The sequence below is a fragment of the Mobula hypostoma genome, chromosome 6 (assembly GCF_963921235.1).
Source record: "Mobula hypostoma chromosome 6, sMobHyp1.1, whole genome shotgun sequence".
Classification (NCBI taxonomy): domain Eukaryota; kingdom Metazoa; phylum Chordata; class Chondrichthyes; order Myliobatiformes; family Myliobatidae; genus Mobula; species Mobula hypostoma.
In genome coordinates, this window is record NC_086102.1 from 50,031,381 (window position 1) to 50,056,522 (window position 25,142).

General features: G+C 39.6%; 1 protein-coding gene across 9 annotated transcripts in view; it reads left to right on the forward strand.

Moving 5' to 3' along the window:
* bcor (BCL6 corepressor) overlaps positions 1-25,142 on the forward strand; it is a 299,088-nt gene that overhangs the window by 215,877 nt on the left and 58,069 nt on the right. For 8 of the 9 annotated variants that reach the window (XM_063050808.1, XM_063050816.1, XM_063050807.1 and 5 more), the window contains one exon: positions 18,829-18,956. In XM_063050808.1, the coding sequence (XP_062906878.1) occupies positions 18,829-18,956 (128 nt within the window). Of the gene's footprint in view, positions 1-1,542; positions 1,564-18,828; positions 18,957-25,142 lie in introns of those variants that run through there. The other variant, XM_063050813.1, reaches the window with a different exon arrangement.

The window sequence follows — 25,142 nt, forward strand, 5'->3', positions numbered from 1 at the left end:
ATGAGATGAAATATGTTCCTCCCTTCTTGGCAGTGTACTTCCTACTACTAATCTAGAGATTGGGAACAAAAAAATGACACACAAATGATTTTGTGTATTGCATAAGAGTGGCTATAACTGCAATACATTAAAATTAAACATTTGAACATGTACTCCAATTTATTGATTTTCTTCCTAATGAAAGTCTAGAGATAAATTTCCCAGTTTTCATGAAAAAATTAATAACATTAATGTAGATTTGATACTAGTTAAAGCTTTATTGTCATTGAGGACCACGAGATTACAGCGCTACTCTGTTTAGAGCAAATCAGTGCACTGGCAATTCAATGACTGAAATCACAGTGACTAAATTTAAAAATAACATCTGAGTTATTTAGAATGACATCTAAGTTACAACTGAATTAAAAACAAACAACTCTCAGATGAAAGGAAACAGTGACTGCCCCATTCAAGTCTTGCACATGCCCATGTTATAAAAAACGATTAAGTATAAAATAACATGAATAATTAAGCCCATGTATTGTACTTAGAGATTGTCCATAGTGCCTCTGGACTATGTGTGGGTGGGGGCAGCATTGTTCAGTTGAATGACAGCCCTGGGGAGAAAGCTGTTTTCCAGTCTGGATGCTTGTGCAGAGATGTTTCTGTATCTCCTGTTGGATGGTAGGAGATTGAACAGGTGATTACTGGAATGGGTTGAGTCCATCATGATTTCGCAAGCCCGCCGTAAACAGCCTGAGTTGCCATATCTGGTAGTTTTGCCCCAATGATGTTCTGTGCAGTCCTGATCACTTGTTGAATTGCTTTTTCGTCAGTTGTGTTGCAGCTAGCGTACCACACCATGCAGTAGCTGTCAATTGCACTTCAACAAAGTTTACCAGCAGCTTTTGGGACAGATTTGCTCCTCAAATAGTATAGGCGATGTTGAGCCTTCCCTAATATCAAGGAGGTGTTGGTGGTCTGTGATGTTCAATCAGATCTGGAGACCCTTTTCACTGCTTCACCATTTATGAGTCGTGGATCTTCTTGATTTCCTGAAATCAACAATTCCTTAGTTTGTTTGGTGTTGAGTGAAATGTTATGGTTATTGCACCATTCAGACAGTTTCTGCACCACCTCTCTGTATGCTGTTTCATTGCTATGTGTAATGAATCCAAACACTGTTGTTGTCTGCAAATTTGATGATGGAGTTGGTGGCACATTCTTAGGTGAAAAGAGTGCAGTGGGGGGGGGGGGGGGGTTCAGTACTTACCCTGCAGTGCACCGCACCAGTATTCAGGGTCTGGGAAGTTGGTCTACTTCCCTAGTCTGACTGTCTGTGTGCAATTGGTAAGAAAGTCCAAAATCCAGTTTCAAATTGATGTGTTGAGTCCCAGATTGTGTAGTTTAATGGGCAACTTGTCGAGGAGTATGGTGATCAAGGCAGAATTTAGTTGATAAAAAGTAATCAAGTGTCCTTTGCTCCAGGTGTTCCAGTACAATGTGGATAGTGATGGAGGTGCTGTCTTCAATTGATCTGTTTGCCTTATAGGAGACATAACCAGTTTCTCCAGGTACTTGAGGGTGAGTGCAACCTGTCTGTAGCTGTTGAGGCATGTTACCACTGACTGCTCTGGGATTGGTATGATGGTTCATGTTTTGAAGCATGCAGGGACCACAGCAAGGGACAGAGAGAGGCTAGAGATTTCAGGAAAAACCTCTGCCGGCTGGTCAGTGCAGTCCCTGATGATCCATTCGGGTATGCATTCTGGTCCCTCTGTTCTGTGTGTGTTGATACTTTAGAGAGTACATCTCACCTCGAGTGCTCAGTGTCAGCACTGTGTCCTCCTCAGGTGTTAAGGCTTTCATTACTGGTTTGTTGTTGTCCCTGTCAAATGAAGCAAAGAAGTTGTTTAGCTCCTCAGCTAGTGTGGCATCACTGTTTGCAGGGCAGGAGATTTTTACTTTACACTCAGTGATGGACCCAACACGTTGGGGGTTGGTGGTGTTATTGAAGTGCATCTCTGTCCATTGTTTGAATCTAGTGGTTTTAATGCTTCTGTTAAGGTTTGACCTGGCTTCGCTGCATTCTGCAGCAACATTTGGATCTGTAAGCAGCATCCCAAGCCCTAAGGAAGTTCTTGACTTTGTTGTTCATCCATGGCTTCTGATTCGGGAATACACAGCTGTTGTTATTACTGGTGACATTCTCTATACAGCATTTGATATCGTGCATGACTGTAGTGGTATATTCCACTGTCAGTTCCGGACTCATGCGTTGCTTGGCATGCGAACAGGTTCCAGTCTGTGCACTCGAGGCAGTGCAGAAGCTGTGAGAGAGCTCCCTCAGGCCATACTGTCATTGACTTGGTAATTGGTTATGCCTTCCTCATCACTGGTCTGTAGGTTAGAATTAGAGATAAAGACAGGTGGTCAGACATTCTCAGATGAGGGCATGGATATACCCTGTATGCACCTGCAGTATTGGTATAAACGTGGTCCAGGGTATTGTTGCTCCTTGAGAGGCATTTCACATTCGGGCAAAATTTAGGGAATACTGTCTTAAGGTTGGCTTGATTGAAATCACTGGCTACAATGAAGGTGCCATCGGGGTAGACAGACATTTGCTTATTAATAACATCATACAGTAGTGCTAATGCTAACAATACAATTATGCTGTGTTTTTATCAGTGGACTGGATCCTAAATTATTTGAAACTTGGCTTGCAATATGCAATCTATTCCATGTAGGTCAACTTTTTGATGTAAATAAGACTTTTTGGATTAAAAAAGACTGGTTATGTTCCATCCTCATCTGTAAAGCCAAAAGACTGGTTATGATGGTTTAGGTAAGCATCCTTCATCAAAACCAAAAATATGGGATGGCAGAACTGTTGCACACTGCAACATGTTTCATTTTATTCCCAGAACCTGGAATGAAAAGAAAAACTGAGCTGAATGTGATGAGTAGGAAGGTCAGAATACAAAATAGTGTGAATGTAATACTAGAAAACAGATATAATTCTAGATAGCAACAAAATATCACAAAACAGTTGTAATGAAAATTAATCTTGCATGTGTAGCACTGTACACTATGTGAAAAACAAAAGAGACTGAGGAAACGGGTAACGAAAATGTTGGCTGCAAATAGGTCAGGTAGATAACAGGATAGGTAAATATTGATGGCTACTATTTGGAAGAAATGTGGGACTGTTAATTATGGCATATGAAGTGCTAATTTACTGTAGTTAAAAGTGAAGAGGATTTCTGTCACTGCCCCTATTTTATTAAGTTCCAGACCCCAGATAATTTTTTTCAACTCCTTTACTCTATCATTTAAAAAAAAGTAAACCCATTATTTACTATTCGCTCTGCTAAAGGAAATTGGGCCTTCCTGGTCACCTCTTACGCTCCTGTTATTTTGTAGATCAAACTTAATTCTCCCTTCAGCTTCCCCTTTTCTAAAAAAAAGTCCCAATATTCAGTTTTTCTCCTTGACAAAATTTCACTGACCAAAATCACATTCTTTGATATCCCCTCTCTTCATATTGTATCTTTGCTGTGTTGTGGCTAGAACTGTATGTAGTTATCTGGCTCCATTATGATTTTATCCAGCTCTGGCATGTTCTCCCTGCCTTTCCTCACCACACTGCCCCACGCCCTACTTTTACTGGTTTCTCTATCTTTTCTAAAACATCACAATCCTAGAACATTCAGCATATATTCCTGTCCCTCTCTCAACCAAGTCTCTGTTAAGACCATAACATTATGGTTCCATGCTTTATTGTTCATCACCCTTATCCATAATACTAGCATTAAAATACACACATACTTCAATTTGTCTGTCCTGTTGCATTTATTACCTTGGTCTTGCCTATTTGCAAGTAAGGCAGCAGGCAGGGACACTTTCCATCAAAATCATGGAAATTACACTACAAATCTCAACAACAAAAAAACTAACACTGTTGACTCAGAGATCATAAACCAATCCAAAACAAAAATGGTCCTTAACAACAATGTAAGTACATTAACTTTACCAGTTTACAAGCCAGAATAACACTAGTCCTTGTAGCATCAGTCAATATTTCATCTTATGCTGAGCCATTGTGAAGTATAGTACACCCCACTCAGCACTAATGAACCGAATTGTCTTGTTTTGGACAGGGTCGCCTTGGGTACAAATGACCTGACTTACCGACATTCACATATTTTTAAACCATTTTTCAAGCTAGTGAAAATACTAATAAAATGTTTCGTGATATTTATTAATGATGGATACAGTATATATTCCATAAGTTTATTGATCGTATTCAGATGATTATTCAATGAATAAAAGAATTATAGCAAGTACAAGTAGTGTGATATAATATAGAAAGTAGACATTTGTGATTTACACAGAAATTAGATTACAGTTTTCAGTAATGGAACCCATATGGAACTCAGGCACTGCCAGTCTTAAGTCTTATTTTAATATTTATTGAAAGGTATCTAGATTTCATATATCTACCCATATGGAGGTTCTGCATTCTATACTGAAGATTTTGTATGAAACTTTAAGTATGTGGATTCTTGCACAACAAATATCTGATTTTAAGTGGGAATCTAACAGAGCCAAGGCACTTCCGCAGAGGGTGAAATAAACACAGACCCAAGAGGAAGCTTAATCGGGGAAGTAATCTCAAGTAAACATTTTCAAGTCTGATGCTGACAGAAGCTTTGGAGCCAAGAATGCTTTCTTTTGACTACAAAATATGACAAACATACGAGGGGTGATTGATAAATTTGTGGCCTAAGGTAGAAGGAATCAATTTTAGAAAACTTAGCACATTTATTTTTCCTACACTTACACACTTAGTCCAGCGGTCGTGGAGCATACGAATCCCTTCTTTGTAGAAGTTGGTGTCTTGGACCTCCAGAAAGTGGTTCAGAGCAGGGGTGATTGATAAGTTTGTGGCCTAAGGTAGAAGGAGATGAAGAGAAACTTCAAACTTTCTGCATTTTCACTCAAAGAGTTGAACTGCACGTGTGTGTAACGAGAGCGATATAACTCATCTCCTTCTACCTTAGGCCACAAACTTATCACTCACCCCTGTTATGGATCACCTGGAGGTCCAAGACACTCTTGTTACATGCACGTGCAGTTCAACTCTTTGAGTGATGATACAGAAAATTTGAAGTTAGTAACTCATCTCCTTCTACCTTAGCCCACGAACTTATCAATCACCCTTGCTGTGGACCACTTCTACAAAGGGATCCGTTATACTCCACGACCGCTGGACAAAGTGTGTACATGTAGGACGGGACTATATTGAAAAATAAATGTGCTAGTTTTTCTAAAATTGACTCCGTCTACCTTAGGCCATTAACTTATCAATCACCCCTCGTATAGGCTAATAGTAAAGGGTTGCAAAATAATTCAAAAAGAAGAGTAAAAGTGACAGCAAAAATCGATGATAGGCAATTTAGGTATTTTCAGAACTGTGCTCATGAAGAAGAACTTATTGCAAAAGTTCTGCAAACTCCTGCGAATAGCACTTGTTTACCCCAAATGAAAATTTGAATGACCCAATCACTACTTCATATCAAACTCTGCGCATTGAACTCCATCTTTCATAATACAGACTAGACCATATCACATATTAACTTAGCACTCCATGAGTGTAATATGGACTAAGTGCTGGAGTATACTGGGCAATATAAATATGTCACTGGTAGGGAAGTTACTTGAGAAGAACCTTAGGGTCAGGATTTATGAACAATTAGAAAAGCATAACCTAATTAAGGACAGTCAGTAATGGCTTTGTCTAACTAACTTGATTGAGTTTTTTGAAGAGGTGACAAAGGTGATTGAAGGTGGAGCTGTGGATGTTGTCTACATGGATTTTAGTAGGATGTTTGGCAAGGTCCCTCATGGGAGGCTCATCCAGAAGATTGAGAAGCATGAGTGAGATCCATGGTGAATTGGCTGTTTGCATTCTGAATTAGCTTGCACATTATATAGATCTGATTTTAAGTGGGAATCTAACACAGCCATGGCACTTTAACAGAAGGTGAAATAAACAGATACCCAAGAGGAAGCTTAATCAGGGAAGTAATCTCAAGTAAACATTTTCAGTATGATTTCTTCATTTATATATATAAGAACAAAAACTAATTGAGAAAATAGCTGGGATTCTCAGTTTATATGGGACACTATGCTGCTTAAATCGGATAGGAGACCTTTGCTGAACAGTTTCTAACTATTGTCAACTGTGTGCACTTGTGCAGCATTATACACTACACTGTGCTTAGAGCTAACAGTTGTTAAATTGAGTTAGTAGCTTGTGTTTGTGTTCAAAAAGTAGAGATTTTTGTCGCTGAGAGTTCGCAATAAATAAGCAGTAAGGCAATTCAGAACGGTTTTGTTCACTGCAGTTTCAAGCATTCAGGCTTGTAGATGCCAGAAACATCCAGGAGTGAAAATGAAATGATTTCACTACTTCAAGTTAGCAACTATGGTGAATTTGAAAGTATCTGTTAAGTTTTGTAACTAACAATTCAAAGGAAGACTCAGCAGTCCAGGAATGCGGGTCTGACTTTGTGTTTTCTTTCAGTGAGGCCTGCATGTATCATGTGATAACATATGCAATTCTTGTACTTTTACATATAACCATAATGAATTATATAAACAACAAAGGATGCTTAATCAAGCAGTATATTCACAAGATTATCCAAATGTTACTGAAATATTAAATACATGACACTTCTCCTTGCTTAGATATAAACTCCAACTCAATAGGGAATGCATCTCAGCTATTTTTTTTTAGATTATGAAGACACGCAATCCTCTTTTATTGTCATTTAGTAATGCATGCATTAAGAAATGATACAATATTTCCTCCGGTGTGACATCACAAAACACAGGGCAGACCAAGACTGAAAAAAAAAATCTTAACAAAACCACGTAATTATAACATATAGTTACAACAGTGCAACAATACCATAACTTGATGAAGAAGTCCATGAGCACAGTAAAAGTTCAAAGTCTCTCAAATGTCCCACATCTCATGCAGACGGGAGAAGGAAGAAAAACTCTCCCTGCCATACCCGACCACGGTCCGACTCTGAGTCATCCGAAAACTTCGAGCTCTGATCAGCTCTCCAACACTGAATACTGAGCGCAGTCTCTATCTGAATGATTCGACCTCCTTCTCGGTCGCCAACAGCAGGCAAAGCCGGGGATTTTGAGGCCTTCCCTCCGAAAGATTCCCAACCACGCAGTAACGACAGCAGTGAACGAGTGTTTCAGAAGTTTTTCCAGATGTTCCTCTGTGCTTTCACGTCCCTCTGCATCAAACCAGAATTGTCCACAGCCCCTATTTAACAGATATATATATATAAACTACTATAACTACTATATATAAACATCCACAACACAGTAACTTTTAAATTGACCCATTTAGGCATGAAGATTAGTGCTGTCCATTTATTTTTGGACTTCACAGTGCAGTCCATTTATTTTTGCCTGACATGCTCTTTGTATGTGTCCAAATTTGTTGCATTTTCCACAAGTATCACCTTTAAATTTGCATTGTTCTGGTGAATGTGAGCCCCTGCCACAATGGTAGCACAATTTGTTCAGCCAGACTGGTTTTTGTTTAGACACTGCAGTTTTGTTCACACTCACTTTTATTCCTGGCTCCAACTCAGTTGCGTCTCTGCAGTTTCCATTGAAACAGTGATTTCAACTGCTCTTTTCAATGTAGGTTGTGCTTCAGCTAGGAGCCATTTTTGAATGCGTTCTTGAAAGATTACACAAATTAAACAATCTCTCAGTGCATTATTAACCCTTTCTTAGAACTGACAATGATCAGGCAATCTCTTCAATTCAGCCACATATGCTGAAATGGGCTCCCTTCTTTAAAATTCTGCTTATGAAACATAATGTGTTCAGCAATTAACAATGGCTTTGGTTTTAAATGTTCCTGTATTCCTTTCACAACATCAGCAAAGTTCATTTCTGCTGATTTGGTTGGGGCAGTTAAACTTCAAAGCAAACTGTATGCCCAATGCACATAGCAAAGTTGGTACTTGTTTCTCATTGGCTATTTCATTTGCTTCAAGATATTGTTGAATTAGCTCAGTATACATGAGCCAGTCATCCATGGTGTAATCAAACTCATCAACCTTTCCAAAGTAGCCAGCCATTTCTGCTTTGTTGAGAAGCAGAAGTTGCTTGGGAAGCTGAAAAGTCTGAAGGTAGGTAAGTCACCTAGACCAGATGGTCTACAGCCCAGAGTTCTGAAGCAGATAGCTGAAGAGATTGTGGAGGCATCAGTAATGATCTTTCAAGAATCGTTAGATTCTGAAATAGTTCTGGAGGACAGTAAAATTACACATGTCACTCTACTCTTTCAGAAGGGAGGGAGGAAGAAAGGAAATTTATAGGTGAACTAGTCTGACTTCAGTGCTTGGAAAAATGTTGGAGTTGATTATTAAGGATCGAGTTTTGGGGTACTTAGATGCACATGATAAAATAGGCCAAAGTCTGCCTGGTTTCCTTATGGGGGAATCTTGCCTCATCAATTTGTTGGAATATTTTGAGGAAATAACAGGCTGGATAGGTAAAGGAGAGTCAGTGGATGTTGTTTATTTGGATTTTCAGAAGGCCTTTAACAAGGTGCCGCACACGAGGCTGTTTAATAACATAGCCCATGGTATTACAGAAAAGTGACAAGCATGAATAAAAGATTAACTGATTGGCAGGAGAAAAAGAATTGGAATAAAAGTTTTTTTTTATGGTTGGTTGCTGATGACTAGTGATATTCCACAGGGTTCGGTGTTAGGACTGCTTCTTGTCACATTATACATCAAGGAGTTGGATGAAGCTTGTGGATGATATGAAGGCTGGTGGAGGGGCAGGTAGTGTTGAGGAAGCAGGGTGCTTGTAGAAGGACTTAAACTTATTGAGGGAAATGGGCAAAGAAGTAGCAGATGAAATATATTACAGGGAAGAGCATAGTCATGCACTTTGGTAGAAGGAAGAAAAGTATGGAGTATTTTCTAACTGAGGAGAAAATTCAAAAATCAGAGATGCAAAGGGTCTTGGGAGTCCTCGTGTTGGATTCCCTGAAAGTTAACTTGCAGGTTGAGCCAGTGATGAGGAAGGCAAAAACAATGTTAGCGTTCATTTCGAGACAACAAGAATACAAAAGCAAGGTTGTAATGCTGCAACTTTATAGGGCATTGGTGACATTATATTTGGAGTATTGTGAGCAGTTTTGAACCTCTTATGTACGAGAAGTTGTAGTGTCATTGAAGAGGGTCCAGAGGAGGTTCACAAGAATAATCCCAGGAATGAAAGGGTTAACATGTGAGGGAAGATTGCTGGCTCTGGGCCCGTACTCACTGGAGTTTAGAAGAATGAGGGGGGAATTTCATTGAAACCCGTCAAATATTGAAAGACCTGTGGAGAGGATGTTTCCTATAATTGGGGTTTGTAGGATCAGAACACACAGCCTCAGAATAGAGGAAAATCCATTTAGAACAGAGTGGAGGAAAAATTTCTTTAGCCAGCTAGACTGTAGTGCAGCCAAGTCATTGGGTATACTTCAGGTGGCAGTTGATTGGTTCTTGAAACATAGATTGATGGGTTAGTAAGTTTGCAGATGATATGAAATTTGATGGTGGTGTGGATACTGTAGAAGACAGGCAAAGAACACAATGGGATTTGGATTAGTTGCAGGTTTTGATGGAGAAATGGCAGATGGAACTTAACTAGGCTAAATGTGAAGTGTTGCATTTTGGAACTTTAAATGTAAAAAGACAGTACACTGTTAAGGGCAAGACCCTTAACAGTATTGAATCTTGGTGTCTAAGTCCATAACCCCCTGAAAATGGCTATACAGGTTGAGAGAGTGGTAAGGAAGACATGGAATTGAGTTAAATCAGGAAGTTGTGCTGCAGCTTTTTAAAATTCCAGTTAGGCCACATCTAGAGTTTTGCATTCAGCTGTGATCACCCCATTATTGGAAGGACATGGAGGCTTTGGAGAGGGTGTAGGTTTACCTAAATGCTGCCTAGATTAGGGGGCATGTGCCTTAGAGAGGAGAGCTTGGATAAACTTGTTTTCTCCAGAGTGGCGGAGGCTGATGGGATATCTGATAGAGGTTTATGAAATGACGAGTGGCATAGACAGACAGCCAGCATTTTTTTTTCCCAGGGATGAAATTTTTCTAAGTATTTGGGTTGCATTTAGATGAGGGGGGAGGGGGTTAAATTCAAAGATGATGTATGGAGCAAAATTTTTTTACAGAGTGGTGAGTGCCTGGAATGCACTGCCTGGGGTGGTGGGAGACAAATATGATAGGGGTATTCAAGGGGCTCTTAGATAGGCTCATGGATGTGCAGGAAATGGAAGGTTATGGACATTGTGTATGCAGAAGGAATTAGTTGACTATTTAATGACTAATTTAGCACAGCACAGTATTGTGGGCTGAAATGTCTGTTCTTGTGCTGTACTGTTCCATGTGCTGTAGTGGTTCATTGTGTTAACCATCCAGTCTTGAAGCAGGATTGAAGATAAATCAATGTAGAATTAAAAATAATAAAAATACATTGTCAGTACAGACCCTATTGTGCACCAGCGTTCCTGTTATGGTGTGTGCAAATATAGTTTTTTGATGCTGTCCAACAACCAGCTGATAAATTTTTACACAGTACACCTTTGCTATGATGTCTATATTTCTTTAATTGTAATTTTTTAATACTTTAAAATTAAAATGGGGTTTGATTAGGATTGTACAACACTTTTTCAGGATAAGACTTCTACAGTTTTGGGTCTAGATGCTATACTTGTGATACAAATTGACCACTACCCAGCTGAAATTTTAAATTATACGAAAATCCATTCTGTCTTCATTAGAACTACTTACAACAATGATGCAGTCTCTACAGATCACCGATTAATTCTTTCAAATATTAACCCACACAGAGGCTCAGAGAAATGTCTAGCAGGGAAGCAGTTGAGAAAAACAGAAGGTATTGTTACAATTGCAGAGAGCTTTTATGCAATCATACCTGTAATTATGGTTTAAAAAAGTTAAAGAGCATATGAAATAGGAGTAGGAATAGTCTAGTTACCCCTTTGTGCCAGCTCGACCATTCATCAGATTATGGCTGATCTTCTAATTCTACTCTATTTTCCTTTACTTTCCCAATATTGGTGATTCCCATTATATCCATAAATGTATTGATCTTAATGACTGAGCCTCCACAGCTTTACAGTGTAGAGAGTAGCAAAGTCTCATCATTCTCTCAAGAAGAAATTTGTCCTCATCTCACCCCTTTCCTTATTCTGAGATTGTCAGTCTGATTCTGGAATCCTTAGCTGGGGTTGATCTCCTACAAAGTCCTGTCAGAGTTTTGTGAGTTTCAGTGAGATACCCTGACATTCTTCTGAATTCCAGACAACACAGGCCAGATCTGTTCAGTTTACACAAAATAATCTGCAGATGCTGGGGTCAAAACAACACTCACAACACGCCGGAGGAACTCAGCAGGTCGGGCAGCATCCGTGGAAAAGATCAGTCCTGACGAAGGGTTCTGGCCCAAAACATCGACCGATCTTTTCCACGGATGCTGCCTGACCTGCTGAGTTCCTCCAGCGTGTTGTGAGTGTTCCGTTCAGTTTATCTTTATATAGCAAACCAGTCATTCTTCTAACCAAACCAATGAATATTCTTTCTATGGCAAGTACAATCTTTCATGGTTAAGGAGACAAAAATTACAATATAATTCAGATGTAGTGTCATTGAGCCTCCTACATGTAATGCACTCACATCCTCTTGCAATCAAGACTAATATATAGTATTTGCCTGGCTAAATGTCAGCAGCTGCATATTGGCTCTCAGTAATTTGTGTACAAAGACACTTTGGTCCCTTTTTGCATATCAACATTACCCAATCTCTCACCATTTGGAAAAAATACAGTTTTCCTAAACACAGGAGTTTCTACAGATGCTGGAAATTACGCAGATGTTTTCCTATCTTGTGCACCAAAGTTGATATCTTCACGTTTCCACATTAAATTTCATATGCCAGGCTGGCTGGTGGCACAATGATATCGGCGCCGGACCTGGGAGCGGAGGTTCCTGGGTTCGAAACCATTCCGGCCCGCTCCCGAGTACGCTTTCCATGCATGCCAGGTTGAGTGTCGAGATCGCAACTCGACCTTGTAAATTAAAAAAAGGGAAAAATACTGTGAAAGTGTCTGTGTGAGGAGTGGCGCTCCACACAGTCTCCCTCTTGCTCCGCGCCTTGTAAAAGTCATAAAAAGGACATCATCATGGACGCACGCACATGCACAGACTCACATGCACGCAGGCACACGCCCCCCCAAAATAAATAAATTTCATATGCCATTTTCTTGCCCATCCCCTCAGCTTGTCTTTATCTCTTTGCACCTTTATTTACATCCGTGTGCCTACTCACAAGTCTCAGGTAGTTATGTATCCAATTTGCTCCCTTCTGCCAGATTGTTGATATATGAACTCCGATAACTGGTGAAAAAGTACTGATGAAGAAGACACAAATTGCTTAAGTACTTGCCTTGCAGGTGGTGCCTCATAGATGAACTAGTTTAATTCCTGGACTTAATGGGTAAGATTGATGTATTAATTTGAGTTAGCAGGGTTATGTTACATAAAGATTCTAAAATGATTGATACTAGGCATTGAAGATCTACTTTCTCTGACTAGAAAATCTAAAATTAGGCAGCATAATTCCAGGATAGTGAATCAACAATTTAGGATTGAGATGAGGAGGAAATGTATTTACTAAGGTGATTGCCAGTCTTTGGAATTCTGTAGCCCCAGAGAACTATGGATACTCAATCATTGAGCACATTCAGGACTGATACATATTTTTACATTAGGGATTTGAATTCCACATTTATCAATGGACACATTTTATTACTTTTAAGTAAGTATAGGATTATCATGTAATTGTACAAAGGCTTACACCTGATCGCTCTGGAGTTCAAGTCACTGCTAAATCAGTTAGGATCTGTTTTAGAAACTCATAGAAAGATTGGCACTGGGTGGGAAAGTAATCATGATGCACAGGAGCAGCTATGATATTTCTGAATAATGAACCATACTTGACAGTGTGTGTGGCCTACTTCTGCTGTAAGAGTGAGAGCACAGTTTGCTTTGTGAAGGCAGGAGAAGCATGTTACACTTATTGATTTCATTCATTTAGGCTTTTATTTTAATTCCTTCAGGGGTATCTTGCTGGTTAGGTCGCTCAGGTTCTGGGAAAGCTTATTGAAACATGTAAGAATTGAGTGCCTGCTAAATTAATCAGATACCCTTTTTTAAGAGTTCGACTGATTTGGTAGTGACCTGAACTCTAGTGCAGTTAGGTTTGAGCCCCTGTGCTGTTAAACGATGATTCTGTCCCTCTCTAGATTAATGATTGCATTGTTAAATATAGATTCCCACTAGTTCATAGTTGAGAAGTCATGTGTCTGCAAGAGTTTGCATTCAATGTAAGGAACAAAGCTGATCATCATACACTTAGTTCTGTAAATAAATAGGCCAGTTAATTCCTCTGAATAACTTCAGAAAAAATATATGGTGTATAGTATGTTAAAAATCTTTATAAAGCCTGTGCAGCTTCAGAAATAAATACCATTTTTATTAATTATGGCCTTTGTGCAAATTTCAAGACAGGATATTACTTTGAAAGGAAATGCAGGTTTCTTCTCTAGGCTGCAGTGTGTGGCAGTTTGTAGATGTGTGTTCCAGTTGATGTGGTTTTCTTTTGCCTGCTGGATTTAACTGTGTTAATTTAAATTTATTTCTGGCTTGCTATGTGTGAGATTATCAACACTCAGTTTCACTCTATATTCAGGGAAGTGCTATACTCGGAAACTGGAGTATAGAGTGTGCATTTCTGGTTGGTGCATTACCGGAAGGATTAGAGGGCTTTGGAGAGGGTGCAGAAGAGGTTCACTGGGATGTTCCGTGGATTAGTGAGTATTATCCATGAAGAGAGGTCGAACAAACTTGGATTGTTTTCTCTGGAGCATCAGAGGCTGAAGAGTACCTGATAGAAGTATGTGACATTATGAGAGGTACAGATAAAATAGACAGTTATTGTCCTTTTTCAGGGTAGAAATGTCAAATGCTAGATATATATAGTTTTAAGGTAAGATGAGAAAAGTTTGAATGTGATTTACAAGGCAGTTTTTTATGCAGAGATATGTAAGTGACTGTAATGCTGCCCAAGGGAAGCGGTGGAAGCAGATACAATAGCAATATTTAGGAGACGTTCAGACATGCATACAATACATGGAGAGATAAAGATGGGATTTCATTGGACTGGCATCACGTTCAACAGACACACCATAGGCTGAGGGATCTGTTCTTGTGCTGTTCTACGTTTAAATGAGAAACCACCTACTTCATGTTTATTCAAAAACTCACTTGGAGGAGGATGTATCCCTAATTCAGCATTCTGTTTCAACATTCTCCTGTTGGTTTCCTTTAACCTCTGCTGATTTTAACGTTTGTGGAAAAGTGATCATTGGGTACATGTGAAGATGATGCTGAGCTCAACGTTGTGAAGGAGCTTCACTAACACTCACAGTAAGCGTGCCAAAAAAGATCATTGAAGTAGACTAACTTAATAACTGTAACTCAATGTTCATCAATTCTGCTCACTGTCAAATTCAATGACTCTGTCAGTTCAAAGAGCATTTCTTGAAATGGATCTACAGTATTGCCTTGGACTCCCCTACCTTGTGGAATCAGCTTCAGTGAGTGCCAAGTACCACACCTCATCTAGTTTTTAGTTCCAGGTTGCAACTCTTAATGATAACCTTTTCTTCCTAAGGACCTGAAGAATGTTCACAAAGGCCAGTGAGAGTTAAACTGTTGACGATCATGAACTGTCTGATTAGTTAGACCACTGGAAAGCATGGCAGTTTTTCTCATGGGGGTGTTCATAATACCAGCGGAATGTCGGTTGCTCTGAAGGTAGTAGCAACTTTTTCAGATACGCAGGAAGGTAATCATGCTCATATTTACTGAATAAAAGAAGCAACAATGTCAAGTGTCAGAAGGAGAATGGACAAAGTGGCAGATGGAATAAAGTGTTTGGGAAGTTTATGGTCATGCATTTTGGTAGAAGAAATAAAAGTGTGGACTGTTTTCTAAGTGGATAGAAAATTCAAAAATTCAAGTTGCAAAGGGACTTGGGAGTCCTCATGCAGGATCCCATAAAAGTTAATTTGCAGGTTCAGTCAGTGGTGAGGAAGGCAAATGTGATGTTAGCATTCATTTTGAGAGGAGTAGAATATAAAAGTAAGGATGTAATGTTGAGGTTTTGTAAGGCACTGGTAAGGCCTCAGTTGGAGCATCGTGAGCAATTTTGAGCCCCTTATCTAAGAAAGGATGTGCTGATATTGGAGATACTTTAGAGGATGTTCATGAGAATGATTCTGGGAATGAAAGGTTTACCATATGAAGACCAATTGATGGCTCTGGCCTGTACTCCCCAGAATTCAGAAGAATGAGTGGTGATCTTATTGACACCTAATGAATGTTGAAGGGCTTCATTAGAGTGAATGTGTAGAGAATGTTTCCTATGGTGGGCGGGTCTAAGGCCAGAGGACACAGCTTTGGTATAGAGGGATGTCCATTTGGAATGGAGATGAGGAGGAATTTCTTTAGCCAGAGAGTAGCGAATCTGTGGAATTCATTGCCACAAGTGTCTGTGGAGACCAAGTCATTGGGTGTATTTAAGGCAGAGGTTGATAGAATCGTGGTTAGTCAGGGCATGAAGGGTTATAGGGAGCAGGCAGGAGATTGGGGTTGAGAGGGGAAATGGATCAGCCATGATGAAATGGCAGAGCAGACTTGATGGGCTAAATGGCCTAATTCTGCTCCACTATCTTATGGTCCAATTGTAGAGGTGTGCATTTTCTTTTTTAAGCACAATTTAAAATTCCTATCTTCTCCACTATTGTCTCTCTGAAATGCAGTAACTGAGCATGATTCTCTCTGGTGCCTCATATATGTGATGAGCAGCAGTGGTGTATCTTGTATCAAAGTAATATTACAACTGAGGGTTTTCTTGAACTACTGATCCTAGACCTGCATTTCACCATAGGCTGTTGGATTCTAATTAGGAACACTCCTTTCTCTTTAGTAGGGTGTTAGAGTTAAACATGAACTAAAGGTCAAACTGGGAGCATTGTGGGTCCATATGACAGGGCTCCCAATTAGCATCCAGTTCCACCTACATCTGAGACTATTTATACTAAATTTAAGCAGATTACTATCAGGCATGATTCTGAAACAACTGGTTGTAGTCATAATAAGAACAGAGCTGCATTGCTGGAGCATTTTGAGATTACAGTGAATGGTGTACTTGACCAGCTGCTTTTCTTTTGCAGTCTGTCGACTTGGTGGAAGCGGTTTCTGTGGTGGTTAACTGCTGGTCCCATTAAATATCCAGGGCTAACCACTGAAATAAAGGGATAGTTGGGGACTCTGGTGCAATAAGAATATCTCAAGTTATAGGTCCAGGTGCATTAGAATGTGAAGGCTCACCACAAAAATGTATTAACATGAACAATAAACAACAGGAATTCTGCAGATGCTGGAAATTCAAGCAACACACATCAAAGTTGCTGGTGAACACAGCAGGCCACATTTTAATTCCACATCCCATTCCCATTCTGACATGTCTATCCACGGCCTCCTCTACTGTAAAGATGAAGCCACACTCAGGTTGGAGGAACAACACCTTATATTCCGTCTGGGTAGCCTCCAACCTGATGGCATGAACATCGACTTCTCTAACTTCCGCTAAGGCCCCACCTCCCCCTCGTACCCCATCTGTTACTTATTTTTATGCACACATTCTTTCTCTCACTCTCCTTTTTCTCCCTCTGTCCCTCTGAATATACCTCTTGCCCATCCTCTGGGTCCCCCCCCCCACCCTTTGTCTTTCTTCCCGGACCTCCTGTCCCATGATCCTCTCGTATCCCCTTTTGCCTATCACCTGTCCAGCTCTTGGCTCTATCCCTCCCCCTCCTGTCTTCTCCTATCATTTTGGATCTCCCCCTCCCCCTCCAACTTTCAAATCCCTTACTCACTCTTCCTTCAGTTAGTCCTGACGAAGGGTCTCAGCCTGAAACGTCGACTGCACCTCTTCCTACAGATGCTGCCTGGCTTGCTGCATTCACCAGCAACTTTGATGTGTGTTGCTTAACATGAACAGTGGTAGTTCTGGCAGTGGCCAGTAATTCACTCAATTCTGAAAGTTACGGGAACTTTTAGTGCGATTTACTTTTAGTGTGATTTTGTGCATTCTTTCAGGAATATAACTTGCTTGCCATAAATTGGTACTCACACAGATTTCCATTCCATGTTACTCCCTGCAATGTGGCACACCTAATAACAATGAAAACTTTTTAAAGCTTCATGAGAGCACAATTAAGTCAACGGCTTTATTTTTCTTTTGGAAAGATTTTAACACCAAGTGCTAGTTATGATAATAGTGCTGCATTCAGTGGATTAGGAAAACATTAAGCATCACCAATAGTACTTTAAAAAGTTATTACTGAAATAATATAATGTTTATGTTACACAATTGATCATGCAATAATTTAACACAATCCTCTAATGGGTTTACAATTGCGAAAGCCATCATATTGGAAAAATTCCCATAATTGGTCACATCAGGAGAAAAAAATTATAAAGAAATTTCTTTGTGGGACTGTTCTGTCTGTTGCATATTCTCTTGCATAAAAAGACTCCAGGATGGATTGCAAAGGTGGACTGGGTTAGCAATTTTTTCATGAGGAATGGAACAGCCACAGTTGGCTTGCAACATCCCAATTAAAGATTGCAAAATCAGATGAGGTTCACTTTTTAAATCATTTTAGAGTGATACTGCAGAGTAGTGGCTGCTTGTAAATGCTGGTTATTGGTATAACTTGCATTTTAAAAGTTGTCAGATTTTTCTGTCAGACTTTTGAGGGCATTACCATTTCTACAATTTATGTATTGCTTGAATCAATTGTAGCAAATTTTTCAGTGAGGTGAATACACAGCACTCAATCCTTACCTGAGGTGTTTGTGTTCTTTAAACCATATAAGAGTGTTTTTATCTTTTGTATTGTTATGCATTTGAAATGAGCATATTTTCGTAGAGTAGAAATTTGGTTCAGGAGGCTCACACAGAAGAGGGATTAAAATTCGCCACACACAGCAAAGAACATGAATGTTTTCAATGTGTTTACAGCTGAAAGAACTTGTAGAAATATTAACATTCATTTTTTTGATGAATTTTACAACTTATTTATATGAGAAGTATTCTGATATTGATTATTAATTTCACAAACTGCAATACTAATTCTTATATATAAAAAGATTACTTTGGTCACTTGCTATAGATGTTAATTTTTCAGTTTGTCATCTATTATTAATGAAGATATTGTGATAAATCTTATTTTGGAATTATATGATATATCAGTTACCCGACTTAAAAAAGGTACAAGAACAAGATACATACCATTGCAAATAGCCCGTTAATGGTTGCGTCCAGGGTCATTAATATACCAAGATGCTTAACCCTGAATAAGAATTAAGATATTATAAGCTCTTAAATTTACATTAAGAACTAAAATAAACTTGAATGTAAATTTACTTGATTAGGACAATGAACAATTGTAAAACAAATATAGACTTGCGAGGAATAAAACATTTACAGTATTATTTATCCATTGTTCCTGGTAATAAGGAGGCTTGATATATATTTATTTTGTATATTGACAAAGATGTATTTTGTTTTAAAGAATAAAGTTGTGGAGAAGGGAAGCTTCAATCAAAAAGACGTCATGCTGTCAGCAACCCCCTTATACAGCAACCTTCACAGCTGGATGAGCACTGATAGAGTTCGCATGTGTGGAATTAATGAAGAAGGGTAAGATAAGTTTTATTTTTGCATGGTAATAAATAAAACAAAACTTTTGACCCTCATTGGGATTCATCTCTGGGAAATCATAGTTATTTGAAAGGATGGTGACTCTTATAAATGCATAGATTAGATTTGGTTTTCTTGAGTGGTGTGGAAAATTGTTAACCTGGCTTACTTAAAGTTTAAATATCTTGGCTTAATGAATAATATTGAATAGATGGCTTCCTTTTCCAAGCAAAATTAACCAATTCTATTCATTTGTTTTAGTTATATCAAGATATGTGAGGTGACAAACTGTTTCAAATTATAATTTCCAAAGACGTGACTGATTTTCCATTCATGAAGTGGCTCAAATTTTGTGGTTGGTGAGGAAGCAATTGCATTTATGTTCACCATGGAGTCCCCCCAAAAGTTTTGTAATACTTACACCCTTCTTTGTCATTGGCTACTGGTAGATATCAGTTCAAGGGACTTCTTGGTATCTGGCAGATTTTTTAATCATTATAGCTGAGCCACTGTTCACATTAACGGAAATACAAGAGACAGCGGGTGATGGGAATTTGGATCAAAGAATAAGCTGCTGGAGAAACTCAGTGGGTCAGGTAGCATCTGTGGAAGCAAAGCAATAGTTGTCATTGTGGGCAAGACTCTGCATCAGGATTGAGAGCATGGAGAGGAGATAGCTAGTATAAAGACGTGAAGGGGTCAGGTAATGCAGGAACTAGCAAACAATAGGTAAATCTAGGTGTAGAGGGACAGAAGGAAGCCAGCTGAGAAGGAGATGTGTGGAAATAGTGACAGAGGTTGAGAAAAGATTAGTGGAGACAACAGAGCTGCTGCTGACTATTAAATCTGATTTTTAAAAAAGGAAATTGATAATTGAAACCAAATAATGTGAGTGATGGTGGGCAGATGGGAATGGTGAGGGAGGGGAGTGAAGGACTGAGTGGATTGAGTGTGTGGGTGATAGGCAGGTGGAACCAGGAGACTCCGAGAAATGGAAGCGGTGATTGGAAAGAAGGGTTGTGCAAGAGGCTGTTGGTGGAGTGGAAGGAGTGAGAGAGATAGAAAGGGTGCTGGAAATCTGATTTTCATACTGCCTAACTATCCAAGGGCAAAGTTACAGAAACCAATTAACCAATAAACCAGATACTAGTCAGCTATGATGTTATCAAATTGGAGAAGAGGTGTTCAGTTGCCCACTCATGTACCCATGTTTCTTTTTCTTTAGTCACCGGAAGAGTTTGCTAAACAGTAGTTATGATTTTTGGCTTGCTCTGAAAACTTCTACCTTTTGCAATACTTTCAGGGTATTTGACAGAATAATCAGTTCAGAAATACCCATATATTTCATGTTAATTTAAGTGATTTTGGACCTACCTCCAGGATGTATCCCTGCATACTCTCTCCATATCTTCAAATTACTAGTACAGATGCCTGGGCAAGCATAGCCTCAGAGTGACTAGAAAGAAGCCGGTATACAGTTGAGTCTCTATGTCTTTCACAAGAGGCGAGTTTCAGGCAGAGCCCCACCTTTGACGATGTTCAAGCTATTAAGGGTTTAAAAGAGTCTCAGATAAAGAGAAAATTGCTTTAATAATTCTTCCAGAAGAAGATGGCACCAGTGAATAATGTGGCCAAGGGCAACGTCCTCCAAATGGGTCACAAAACTACTTCTTTCACTACTTTTGCATCTTCTTTTTCTTTCAAATGTGCTATTGAAGCCTCTGATCTAGTTTTTGATGGTGTGTTTTTGGGTTGATTGAGCGATCTGGCACTTTGCTGTCTCTGAGTGAGTTCCTTGAGGCCAAGAAGCCTGGAGACGGGACCCAAGCCCACGCAATCAACTCCATTTCTTGCCGATTAAAGACCCGAGAAAGATTGAAAACATCAAGGTGCGGAAGGGGAGTGGGTGTTTAGTGCCGTCTACAGCCTCTCACTTGCTGTTGCCAGAGGAAGGTGCCTGCACGTGATGCTCTCTTTCTGCTTTTTGCACGCTAGTCCTGGAGGAAGGTCCCTGCATTTGAATGGTCTCTCTCCCTCAATGCATTCGGAGAATGGTGCTGAAATTTTGGGTCTGCAGATTGTGGATTGGACTCCCATTCATGTTATGATGTGTTTCTGGCTGCTCCTTTTTTTTTGTCACTATTTTTGGTGATTTTGATTGGGATGGCCTGCAGATACCAAACACTGAGCTGAACTGAATGTGGAGCCTTTCGATTTGTGTTTTATATTCTGAAATGTTCACTCCTTTTTTTTGTTGCCACTTGCACTATTTGTTTTTTTTTGTGCATGGGGGTGGGTTTGATGTTTTTCTTTGAACGGGTTCCATGGTTCTTCTTTGTTTCATTGCTCTGCGGGGAAGACAAATCTTGGGTTGTATCCCGCATACATACTTCGATAATAAATGCATTCCACAGATGATGTGACCAAAGATGACGTCCCTCAGGCAGTTCGCGAAACTACTTATTTTACTTGTTCTTCTTTCAAATGAGTGCTACTCTTGGAAACTGTGATTTATAATTTGATGGTGTGCTTTTGGGCCAGTTGAGCGATCTGGCACTTAGCTGTCTCCGAGGCAGTTCGGTGAGGTTTGGAGCAGAGTGTGTGGCCTAGAGCAGGGGTCTCTAAACTTTTTTGCACTGCAGACTGGTTTAATATTGACAATATTCTTGCGGACTGACCGACCGGGAGGCGGGGGGGTGTTCATGTAGGGTTAAACTCACCTTAATATGTCTTTTACAGTTAGGGTTGCCAACTTTCTCACTCCCAAATAAGGGACAAAAGTAGCAGTCAAATCCTGACGAAGGGTCCCAGCCCAAAACGTCCACTGTACCTCTTCCTGTAGATGCTGCCTGGCCTGCTGCGTTCACCAGCATTTTTTTGTGAGTGTTGACGAGACACTTATGTTTACCCCGAGAAAGACTACCATGACCATGAAGCCTTGCGGGTGCTCCTGTGTGTACATGCGTGACGTTCACATATGTGACTTGCGCATGCACGTACATGCCAATATTTTTTCTCCCACAAATCGGTTTTGGCTTAATCTTCCCGACTACACTGTACATACATTATTTGTACTTTATATAGGCTGTGTATTTATCCTATCATTCCTGCTTTTACTATATGTTAGAATTATTTTAGGTTTTATCTATTATTTGGAGGGTTATTTTTTGGGTCTGGGAACACTCAAAAATTTTTCCCATATAAATTAATGGTACAGTAATTGCTTCTTTGCTTCACGCCATTTTGACATGAAAGGTTTCATAGGAACGCTCTACCTTAGCGGGGGAAATATGGGACAAGGGTGGTCCCATATGGGACAAATGAATTTAGCCCAATATACGGGATGTCCCGGCAAATATGGGACAGTCGGCAACCCTATGTTCAAGTTCAATGGTGCGTGACAGGGATCGAAGAAAGGTGCAGCTGACTCATATCATTTCCTTGCGGCCCGGTAGCACATGCTTTGCGGCCCAGTGCCGGTCCGCGGCCTGGTGGTTGGGGACCGCTGGCCTAGAGGTCAGGGTGCCTGGAGACGGGGCATGAGCCCATGATTGACTCCATTTCTTGCTGATCAAAGCGTCGAGTAAGATTGAAATGTATGAGAACGAGAGCAGAAGGCGAGTGGGTGTTCAGCGTCATCTGCCTGTGCTTGACTGGTCTCCCTCGTGCTCGCTGCACCCAGAGGATGGTGCCGGATTCTTGGTTTTTGGGCAAGGTTTAATTGATGCGGTTTGTGGATTAGACTCTGTAGTTCATGTTATATGTGTTTCTGGTTTCTGGTTGTTTTTTTAAATTGCTATTTTGTGCAATTTTGATTGGGGTGGAATATTCCTGTGGCCTACAGTCAACGAACGACATGTCCCTAATTTGAAATGAACTGAACATTCCGAGACTGCTTCAATGACTCTCTGGTTTGATGTGTTATTTTCTGTGTCTTTCGTTTTTTTTGCTGTTTGTGCGATTTGTTTTTTTTTGTACGTTGGGTGTTTGATGTTTTCTCTGAACGGGTTCCATGGTGTTTCTTAGTTTCTTGACTGTCTGTGGGAAGACGAATCTCTGATTTGTATACCGCATACACACTTTGGTAATAAATATACTTTGAACTATTTAAATAATTAGAATATTGAAACAGAGTAAAGTAAATAAAAAGTGGAAAACCTCATTGAAATGAGTGAAAATTCTGATTCCATGCCAGATCAGCATTTATCCTGGTGTTTATAGTCAAATTGCAGAAGTGCTGTTCACTTAGGGGTTATTGAATATTTCCATTTTCTTGATTTGTTTCTAGCTATAACATGTAAGCTGGGTCCCCAGATTATGACAACCTTTCACAAGTGGCAGGGTTTATTGAGGGCATTTTAAGATTTTCTGGATTAAACCAAGCAGCTGTGGAAATTCTGAAGTTGTCAGTTTTGTGTAATTATTGCAAACATTAATTGTTTTGCCCATATTTCTACTGCAATGTTTTACCATTAAATTAATCACCTCATGTTGTTGGGGAATGCTGCTCAAAACAGGCAGTGTGCTAGAGTTTATTTTCCTCCCTCCATAAATAAGAGAATTTGTAGGGGACTTGCACTTCGCTTGCCCATGTATGTGTGATCATTTTAATTTTAACCACTTTCCTTTTAGTTTGCTGAAGTATTTCAAAACAGTATAAATTCAGCACTAGTTTAAACTGGACTATATATTTACGACAGCAAAATATGACTTGTCTAAAATTCCTTTTCCATTTTGAATGGCTGGTGGTTACTCAGGGTCAAAAATAAATGCCCACAAATAAATCTACATTGCATTTCTGTATGATACATGTGGAAAATTGAACCCACTAAGATCCATACTCCAGGCAATTACATAGAACACATAACACAGCTCAGGAAAAGGCCTTTTGGTCCACAGTGTTGTGCCAAATCAGCTAAAAAGCAAATCAAAAACACCCAAACACTAATCTCCCTACCTACACCACGTCCGTATCCCTCCATCCTCCTTATATCCATGTGCCTATCCGGATGCCTCTTAAAAGCCTGTAATGTATTTGCCTCTACCATAATTAATGCAAGATAGTTTTTTACGTAGTTGGTGCAGTGGTGAATTGGGTAGTGCAGCTCTAGTGACCTTGCTTCAATCCAGTTGAAACTATTTGTATTGCCATTGTATGCATGTCCTGTTACTCTCTATGAAGAGCTCTCTCTTGATATACATGATTAAATAAGGTGCTTCAACATGAATAGTGCAATTACTATTTCAACCCTGTTTCAACCCACTGAGATGTAATCTGCTAGTTACTACTGCTTAACCAGGAATAATAGGTGCTCTGTTATATTCTATTTGAACATGTAAATGGTTTTGTCTTGAGGCTACTGTCTCACTCAATATGTTTCAAGTGGCAACCATATTTTTGGCAGTTTGTTTCTGATTAGCCAAAAGGGAATTGGTATCCAATTTGAAGAGCTACTGTAGTTTTTGCTATACTTAATATACACTCATTGGCCACTTTGTTAGGTACATTTTGTACACCTGCTTGTTAATGTGAATATCTAATCAGCCAATAGCAAATGCGTAAAAGTATGCAGATGTGGTCAAGAGGTTCAGACCAGCCATCAGAATGGGGAAGAAATACAATCCATAGTCAAAGTCACTTTGAATCAGAATCAGGTTTATTATCACTGGCATGTGACGTGAAATATGTTAATTTAGCAGCAGCAGTTCAATGCAATACATAATCTAGCAGAGAGAGAAAAAAAAACATAATAAATGAACAAGTAAATCAATTACATATATTGAATAGATTATTTAAAAAATGTGCAAAAACAGAAATATTGTATATTTTTAAAAAGTGGGGTAGTGTCCAAAGCTTCAAAGTCCATTCAGGCATCGGATGGCAGAGGGGAAGTAGCTGTTCCTGAATCGTTGAGTGTGTGCCTTCAGCGTTCTGTATCTCCTACCTGATGGTAACAGTGAGAAAAGTACATGCCCTGGGTGCTGGAGGTCTTTAATAATGGACGTTGCCTTTCTGAGATACCACTTCCTAAAGATGTCCTGGATACTTTGCAGGCTAGTACCCAAGATGGAGCTGACTAGATTTACAACCTTCTGCAGCTTCTTTCAGTCCTGTGCAGTAGCCCCTCCATACCAGACAGTGATGCAGCCTGTCAGAATGCTCTCCACGGTGCAACTATGGAAGTG